We start from the raw sequence: 9,833 nt of genomic DNA, 5'->3' as shown, positions 1-9,833 counted from the left end.
ATGACTTTTCGTCGCCAGAGAGGTTCTCTTGATGATTTCCTCAGCCCCCAACAGATTGTGGAGGGGGGATTAGAGGGCTGAGGCTTGTCATGGAGGAGGAGTTTTGGGAGTTGGAGGAAGAAAGAAGGACCTAGGAGAACTGACTCCATGAGAGAGCTTCAGCTGCGAAAGCAGCAGGATTTGTTAACCCTTGCCCAAAATTCTGCTGCCTACCATCGCGTGAGAAGGCGGAACAAAGCTTGTTCCGCCTTCTTACGAGGACTACTTATCCTTTATTTTGATGGGTTAAAGGGGATAAAGGGCTCACGTGCAGGTTTGTTAACCCTTGCTCTGTTTTTTCTGTTTGGCAGGCTAATAAATGGTTAAATCCACTTAACCTCCCATTTGTCCCCTTGCCAAACGCAGCCTAATGTCATAAAAAGATACCACATTAAGAACACACCTTTTTTATATTAAGCCTCCAATTTACGGTCTCCTTTTGATTCCAACAACTCAAAACATGTCTCTGTGACATTAGCACAACTTAGCAGTTAAATGCAACTGTAACAAATAAGGAGCTCTGATAATAATAATAATAATAATAATAATCTAAGGAGCCACTGGTGGGCCCAAGAGCCATGTTTCTCCTCCAACATAATACGTTCCGAGGAAAGGTTGGGCTTCCTCATCGGTCAGAAGATGAGCCCAATGGACCCTTCCCGTCCAATTTGCACCCGGCCCACTACATTGATACTCACCATAATACACGCCACTCCTACAAGAAAAATATATATATTATAAATCAATTCTGAGCTCAATTAAGCTTTTAGGTCAATTTTTTATCTCGAATACGATCGGTTTTGAAGAAACAAGGATGTTAAGATGTATAAAAAATAAAATAAGAAATGCTCATGTTTAGGATTAAATTAGAGAGAATCGACTATGATAGTTTTGACATATATAACGAAAGTCGCTATATAAGCGTATTAGAAATACTTAGTTATAAACAATGAAGAAGAACATGATGCAGGAAAACCAATCGGAAGAATAGAGTCCAAGCCCTCTACGAGTAGATTGTTCTGTGTCATAAAATGGACATGTAACAACAACCACCACCACCATCAAGCCTATATCACAAATGTTTGGGGTCAGCTACATGAATCTTATTTTTTCCTTCCATTCTGTTATGGGTGTTAGGGGTCATCTCCTCTGTTAAGTTAGTTCTAATCATATCCTTCTTAACCAAGTCATTCTAGCTTTACCTCTAAATCTCCTAGCCCTATTAACTCTAATATTATCGTTTTTCTAATTGGTGTACTAAGGAGTCTCTGTTGTACATGACCAAACCACACTAATCCATTCTCTCTCATTTTATCCTCAATAGGAGCAACCTCTACTTTACTACGGATACACTTATTTCTTATCCTATCTTTTAATGTATATTCATGAGACTATCGCAACATTCTTCTTTCCGCTACACTCCTTTTTTAGAACATGTTATTTTTTAATGGCCCAACGCTCTAACCCATAAAGCACAGTTGGTCTTATAATTGTCCTATAGAATTTTTTTTCTTTAGTTTTATTAGTATTCTACGATCACATAAGACTCTCGAAGCACTCCTCCAATTCAATCATCCTGATTTGATTCGATGCACAACATCATCCTCTATCTCACCATCATGCCTAATAATTGATCCTAAATAGCGAAAATGATTAGTTTTAGATATTTCTTGGCCATCAATATATACCATAGGTTCTCTTTCTTTCCTAGTTTTACTAAAAATGCACTCCATATATTCTGTTTTTATTCTATTAATTCTAAAATATTTAGATTCAAGAGCTTATCTCCATATTTCTATTTTAGAAATAATGTCTCTTCTAGTTTCATCAACTAACACTATATCATCAGTAAATAACATATACCATGGGATTTCATCCTGAATATACTTAGTAAGTTGGCTCATAACTAATGCAAAAAGATAAGGATTTAAAACTGACCATTGGTGTAAATCTATGGTAATAGAAAATAGTTTAGTCTCTCCTTTATTAATTTTTACTCTAGTTGTTACTCTATCATACATATTTTTAATCACATCAATATATATACTAGATAAATATTTCTTTTCTAACATCCACCACATTACATTTCTAGACACTATTATAAGCTTTTTCTATATCGATAAAAACTATATGTAGATCATTTCTCTTCTCTCTATATCTCTCTATCCACCGTCTCAAAATATGTATAGGTTCCATAGTTGACCTCTCAAGCATAAAATCAAATTGATTTTTAGATATACATGTCTTATTTCTTAGTCTTTGCTCAATTACACTCTCCCAAAGTTTCATAGTATGACTCATGAGTTTTATACATTGATAATTTGAACAACTTTGTATATCTCCTTTATTCTTGTATATAGGTATCAAAATACTAATCCTCCACTCATCTGACATTCTTTTCTTCTCGATAATCTTATTAAATAGTTTAGTTAACTATCCTAAGCCTATATCTCCAAGATATTTCTAAACTTCAATAGGGATATCATCAGGTCCTACGACTCTTGCACTTTTATTTTCGTTAGAGAATATTTAATCTCGTGAATCCTAATTTTTTGACAATATTATCTATAGTTTTTATCATTCATTATATGGTTAAAATCTCTATTTTGCTCACTTGTTTGGTTATCATTAAATAATTAACAAAGGTAACTCCTCTACCTCTCTTTTATTTCCCTGTCGGTCCACTTTAATTGCTTTGATGCGCTCACCTCCGGCCCCGGCCCCGCCCCATCCTTCAGATTCTAACTCTATTTTATAAAATTTGTTCATAAGCCTTGTATTTATTCTCCCTAACCGCGTCTTTTGCGAGCTCCTTACCTTGCTTAGTTTATAATTTTTAAGTTTTCCTACTCCTACACTTTTGCCACTCTTCATATAAAATTTTCTTCTCTTTAATAACCTTTTTGCACACTCTCATTCCAGCACCAATTCTTATTACCGTCTAATCTATAACCTTTAGATTCTCCTAGTATATCTTTACCCACTTTTCTAATATAAGCAAACATGCTATTCCACATAATATTAGTCTAATTATCTATGTTCTCATATATCTTCTTTCATTATCTTTTCTTTAAAATGTATTAAATTCTCTCCTTTGAAATTCTACCATTAAGTTCTTAGTCTTTTATTCACATTAGTTTTTCTACTCCACTTCTTAATTGATATGTTTAAAACCACCAATCTATGTTGTGTACTTAAACTCTTTCCTGGTATAACTTTATAATCTTTGCATATTAACATATCCATCTTTCTAGTAAGAAAAAAGTCTATTTGACTATTATTAAACCACTTTAACGGTTATTAAGTGTTCATTCCTTTTTCTAAATAGTGTATTTACTATATCAAATCATACGATATTACAAACTCTAAAATTGATTTACTCATATCGTTATTATCTCCATACCCGAAACCATCATGTATCCTCTCATATCTGTTATTATCCTTATCAACATGCCCATTAAGATCCCCTCCTATAAATAATTTCTCTGTAAATAAGATTACTTATACTAATTCATCTGATCTATCCCAAAATTCCCTTTTTAGTACTATCGGGCAAGCCTATTTGTAGTGTGTAAGTACTAATAATATTAATAACTTCTAAACCTAAGATAACTTTTATTAGTATTATTCTATCTTCAGCTCTTTTTACCTCTACAACACTTTCTTTTATTATATTATCTACAAGAACTCCCACTCCATTCATATTCTTCTCTTTTCCCGTGTACCAAAATTTATATCTATTCTTTTTAATTTCTCTAGATTTTTCACATATTCATTTAGTTTCTTGTAAACAAATTATATTTATCTTTCTTCTAAGTATGACATCTACTAATTTTATAATATTTTCGGTAAGTGTACCTATATTTTAAATAGCTAATCTAATTCTAGTTTTCTGTAAAAGTCTTCTACTATTTTCCCTCTTAGACAGGTCTAGTCTATACCTAATATTATTTGGTAACCTATTAGAGGAGTGTAGATTCTTAGAACACGCTTGCTTACTTGTTATTACACCGGGGTGACATCTAAGTAATGCATCGCTTCCGGGGGACGTCCTAGCAACCACCCCTTACTTACTTATCATTGCATCAAGGTGACATTGATGCAACGTGTCGCGGTGGGGACGCCCCAACAAATATATTATATGATTTATTTTTCATGTGGATCCGACTATGTTTTACGCTAGCTGTCGGCTATCCAACGCAATCCTTCTCCTTTATCCTGCCTTGGGACATGCAGTACGTACTAACAATAAACACAACACTGGCGGAGTTCTAAAATGGACATGTAAATTTTCTAAATTGTCGATCCCCATCCTCTTCACGAATGACACCAAACACCCCGGTTTTTTATTTTGTGTGTTCTGATAGAATTTATACTCTTGTTACTGTTATTTGTTATTTTCTGAAATAAAATGTAGCTTACTCCTCAGGCAGTTGGATATGCCAATTGCTCCATCCTCCGGAGATGACAACCTTCTCCATGAAAGTGTAGGAGAACACTACCCTCGAGTGATCTCCCCATGCTCTCCCCAAATAGACTAAGCCACTTCCATTAACGGTGCTCTTTGTGAAGGAGAATCCACTCTCCATCGTTGCTATCGTTCTCTTCTGTGCCGTGAGTGATGCTACCCTCTTCGCTATGGAGTTCAGATAGCAGTTCTGGGATCATATATACAAAACACTAAACAATTAAGAGGATTATTCAAACAACGGCAAATATCACAAACTATAATGAACTATTAGGGATTTTGCACAAGAGTAATTAACATAAACTATTTTTATACGGGAAAAGTTACCATAAACTTTCAAACTAGGAAAAAAAGTATCTGAGTAATGATATTTCAAAAATATCCTCAGACTCCGCAATATTTTCGTAAACATGAACAAAAATTCCTTATACTTAGTTATTTTATGGTACGTGTCATTTTCATGTTGATTTGAAAGCCTATTATGATTTTCTCCAGTAAAGTGCGTCCACTGGGGTTTTATAACGAGAAAATGCGCTTACTTCATAAAGAGACCTCCCATATCCAAAAATAAAGTCCACAGATCCTTGGATGAAACAGTTTTTGAAGTAGTGGAGTCCCTTGTGGTCATAGAGAGTGTCCTGGGTCCCATAGAAGCTGCAGTTGTAGAAGGCCGCCTTGTCGCCGGAGATCCGCAGCGCCACCGCCTGCCCTCCGGCCTGCCCGACGTCAGGGTATGGAGCTGTGTTCTGTAATTAATTACAAAAGTGCATCTCTCATTTTTTTTTTTGAAGATTATAAACAGGGTGAGGAACCCTGTTCATGATATATATTATATAAAATAGATTTTAGGTAAATATTTACACGAGCAATCTAAAAGAACTGAAAGAGAGTAGGAACCAGAGGAGATGTAAACATCCGGGAGCGGACCTTGTCGTCACCGGATAGAGAAAATCTATTTTGTTTCCAACTCTCCTCCAAAATATAAAACAAAAAAAGACTAATAAGTTCTGATGAGACATCATTGAAAGCTTAAAACATCAAAATGAAGTTCTACGAGAAGAGAGAAGAAAAACACCGAGACTGGCACTAGAAGCTGCTTTTGGAAAGGTGGCTTCGGAATTTTTTTTACTTTACAGCCAAAAGCTTAAACTATTAAATTATTGGCAAGTTATAAATTTATCGATTGATTTCGGTCTAGTTTCTATATTTTGTAGCCGGCCAAACCACCATAAAGTTTTTCTTGATAGAGAACTATTGGGAAACTGTTGCTAATAGCGTCAATTACTTGAATAAAAGATAAATGACTTTCTTCTTATTTGTATATTTTAGAAGCACAAAGTTTATAAGGATAATATGAAAGATATAAAATGCGTAAGGACAACATTTTCTTAAAACTGGTCAGTACTTATCTTAACTAACATTGAACATGGTGAAAAATATTCATAACAATTTTATTTAATAAAAAATATGCTACTTATGTATATATGAAACCCCGTAACTTTTGTGAATTTTGCCATCAAAACTTTTAGCAGGTTTTGAGGAAAGAATGAATACCTCAAATCTGATGTTGGCGGCAACAAAATAGTTGGAATTGATGGCCACAGTTGGGCTGTGGAAGGTATTCATGGGCTTTCCATCGGGTCCAATTGTTGCTGCAGTGTCGTTACCTGTTATAACTGCTGGGCTATCGGAACGGCCCAAGAAAGTGATGAAGGACATTGATTTTGGAATCACTATTTTCTCCCTACAAAATAAGAAAATTGCACATATATTCAAAACAATTGCTTTTTTTTTCGTCTTTTCTTTTGCCCCCTCCTTTTTTCTGCTTTCCATCGTATTTTAATTCTAAGAATTTTTACCAGTTGGTCTACTATCAAGACAAGAAAAGTGTTCTCTTAGAATTATCAGATAGTTAATCTAATTAGGTTAGGGCAATCTACCTCATTTGTTGTGTATGCATTAAATAGTTCATAATTTACAATCAAAATCGTTTTTACTTAATTTACAATCAAAAGCATTTTTACTTACTGAAAAATTATGGTTTATTTTGAATAAAAAATGAAATTCCAATTTTCTAATTTTTATTGTTATTTAACATGAATCAAAATGGTAGTAAACCTTTAAATTCTTCATTTAACATAGGCTCATTTTACCAAGTTGAGGACTAATTTAGAACTAGTCTAATCCAGATTAGTACTAGATCCAAAGCTTGAAACAATCTTCCCCTTGATATTTTCTGAAAACTTAGCAAAGCCTAGTTAAGTTCTGATACGATCATGCAGACTAGGATTAATCCATTATTATTTCATTGATTAATTGCGGATAGACCCTATATCGTATCACTCAATCGCAGATAGATGTTGTTATAGCCTGCAAATAGTTAAGTGTTAATCTTTCTTGAGTTGTCAATATGCATCACAGTCCACGTCAGATCAGACATGATCAAAGCCTAAACAACTCGAACTACTACTTCGGCGGACTCCATAAGCCGACAACTTACATGGCCAACTGGAAAAGTGGTACATGCCGACCTACCAATCAAATCGAACCCATAATCCTCCACACTCGGCCCATTATCTCTACCGGCAACTCACATAGCCAAGTAAAAAGATAGTGTTAGTCGGCCCTCAGCAAAGCCTAGTTAAGTTCTGATACGATCATGCAGACTAGGATTAATCCATTATTATTTCATTGATTAATTGCGGATAGACCCTATATCGTATCACTCAATCGCAGATAGATGTTGTTATAGCCTGCAAATAGTTAAGTGTTAATCTTTCTTGAGTTGTCAATATGCATCACAGTCCACGTCAGATCAGACATGATCAAAGCCTAAACAACTCGAACTACTACTTCGGCGGACTCCATAAGCCGACAACTTACATGGCCAACTGGAAAAGTGGTACATGCCGACCTACCAATCAAATCGAACCCATAATCCTCCACACTCGGCCCATTATCTCTACCGGCAACTCACATAGCCAAGTAAAAAGATAGTGTTAGTCGGCCCTCCACCAGACGACTAAAGAGACGGTACTTCTCACCCTTCTCGCAAGGAATTGTCCCTTCTCGACAGGTAGCACGACTTGTCCCTTCTTGCCAGGCTAAATCATTCCTTCTCGCCAGGCTGAGTCAAAAAGCGGTCTTCCTCGAGCCCCCGGCCAATAGCCAATCACCATCACATTAAATGCATGGTTAAAAATCATCATTGCTCCAGCCCCAATAATCTTTATGACTTATCAGGCTCCATCAGCACCAAGTACGTACCTGCTGTCGCTTGATACTAACCACCTGAATGACTCATCTTCGCCAGTAGCCGACACCTGCCAGCTGTCTGCCAAGTTAGCTGCCTTCCTAGACTCGGCTCAAGTTACTTATTCTGATCCTTTATAAAAGAAAGACATGCAGGTCAAGGTAACTTTCTGGATCTTCCACACAACTTTGAGATTCTTCTCATCATCTCATATTTTCCCACTCAAGTTCATATACTGACTTGATCGTCAGGCGAACAACCGGAGAACCCAACTCTGGCCTCTTACGAGTTCTTCGTGTGCATGGAAGAATAGCGATCTACAAAGCTAGACATCTGAAGGAGTTTGAGGACCCTAACTCCACTTTAATCCACAAATAAACCTCTGTTAGATAACTGACATTAACCGATGCCAAATAGTTCTAATTTGTAAATAGATGGATCCCCAGGCTGGATTTTTTTACTCTTAAAAGAGCAAAGAAAACATTTTGTAGAGACAGATAGACCCCAAGAATTTCTATGGATGCGAATATACCTCCAATTGCATTCTTTTTAAACTCTTAAAAGAGTCAAAAAAAAAAAAAAAAAACCCCACCGAAGAGGGCCAATTCGTACGTGGGGAAATACTACAAAGAGTTGATATGCACAAACAAAGGATTTATCCGCAATGGGTGATATACTACAGGGTTTATCCGCAATTAACCCTTTAGTTTCAAAAAGGGCCCTAATCATCTGAAAAGTTTCAGAAAGCTGGCTAAAAGGCACGTGCCGGCATGCGTAAAGCAAAGCATGCAACAGTCCACTTGTCGCTGGTGCCTGCGTACCTCATCTGACGTTTTCAAACAACATAATCAAAAGGGAGGGCCACTTCGCAATCCAACTACCTTCCTTTTTCCACAAAAAAAGGGTGAGATCAAGAATTGAGAAAATAAAATACCGAAAACTCAAAACGAATCTAATCTCGAATGAAGAAACAAATCAAACCTAATCCAAGCACCAATAAGACTATTTGATTTATNTATATATATATATAGCTCAATATGTATATATGAAGTGATTTTGCTTTCCTAACCTATAAGATCAATTCATATTCAAATTTCATCAAGCAAGTCACTAAAAATAGATTTTAATTTGATGATGTAGAAGAGATTTTAAGATAATCAAAATATACCTATAAATCCCAGGCTTGATATCCAAGATGACTCTCCTAGTATTCTTTAAGGGAATACTCTCTACAGCTTCCCTTATGCTCTTATAATCTCCACCACCATCTTGGCTCACAATGTACTTCACCTTTGCGGCCTCAGCCTTCGCGAGCTTAGGATCCAGTGGGCCGGGCCCGTCGGCGAGCCGGTTTGAGCCCAAGTTTGCCTCGAATGAGCTACTTCTCTTGTAGGTTTGAACGTTCCATGAGACCCATTTCTTGAAACCATCAGCATTTGAGTCGTTTTGAAGTGAAGGGTTTGAATTTGATTTGGAGATTGTGAGGAGGAAGAAGAGAATGAAGTAGTAGTGGAGGCTGAGAGCCATAAAGTTAGTGTATGCATATCGAGTGGTGATGCGAGTACTGGTGTTATATAGTGGGGGTTGTATTTGTGTTTTTGCATAGAAACCCAAAAAAAATCCACTCTTATGTAATTAAACACACACCCTATCCAATCACTCTTGATCTCAAAATATATTACTCACTTGGGTGTGTTTGGTAATTTCGATGTGTTTGTTTTCGTTGTGTTTTTTAGAAAAACACCATGCCATGGTATTTTTTTCAATATGTTTTGAAAACACCATTTATAGTTATTATTTATAAAGCGGCGGTGGCGGCCGACGGGGCGGACGGGCAGACGATCGACCCGTCCGGCGGCTGACGGGGTGGCCGGAGCGGCGGGGCGGATGGGCGGCGGAGCAGCGGGCAATGGGTGGACGGCGGGCGGAGCGACGGGCAGGCGGCGGCGACGGGCGAGCGCGGCGGCGGGCGGCGACTTAGATGAAAAAACAAAATCTCAAAACACATTTTTGGTGTTTTGAGAAAATTGTTTATTTTTTATATTTTGTAAAGGATCAAGTCAAAAAAACGCC

At 36.7% G+C, this 9,833-nt stretch overlaps 1 protein-coding gene across 1 annotated transcript; it reads right to left on the bottom strand.

The window, feature by feature from the left end:
• On the bottom strand, positions 431-9,312 carry LOC109851509 (probable pectinesterase 53). The gene is made up of 5 exons (XM_020421681.1): positions 8,929-9,312; positions 6,062-6,251; positions 5,047-5,253; positions 4,462-4,697; positions 431-754 (listed from the first exon to the last, which is right to left on the bottom strand). The coding sequence occupies exons 1-5, from the start codon at positions 9,285-9,287 to the stop codon at positions 589-591; spliced, it is 1,158 nt and encodes a 385-aa protein (XP_020277270.1). The 5' UTR covers positions 9,288-9,312; the 3' UTR covers positions 431-588.

The sequence above is a fragment of the Asparagus officinalis genome, chromosome 8, assembly GCF_001876935.1.
Source record: "Asparagus officinalis chromosome 8, Aspof.V1, whole genome shotgun sequence".
NCBI classification, from domain to species: Eukaryota; Viridiplantae; Streptophyta; class Magnoliopsida; order Asparagales; family Asparagaceae; genus Asparagus; species Asparagus officinalis.
This window is presented reverse-complemented; position numbering and strand designations above follow the sequence as displayed.

Excerpts from the sequence above, each read along its gene's own strand:
- LOC109851509 (XM_020421681.1), bottom strand. The coding sequence starts at position 9,287 with ATGGCTCTCAGCCTCCACTACTACTTCATTCTCTTCTTCCTCCTCACA. Across the intron at positions 6,252-8,928 it reads ATCAAGCCTGGGATTTATAG|GGAGAAAATAGTGATTCCAA; the intron begins GTATATTTTGAT and ends CTTATTTTGTAG. Across the intron at positions 5,254-6,061 it reads CCGCCAACATCAGATTTGAG|AACACAGCTCCATACCCTGA; the intron begins GTATTCATTCTT and ends AATTAATTACAG.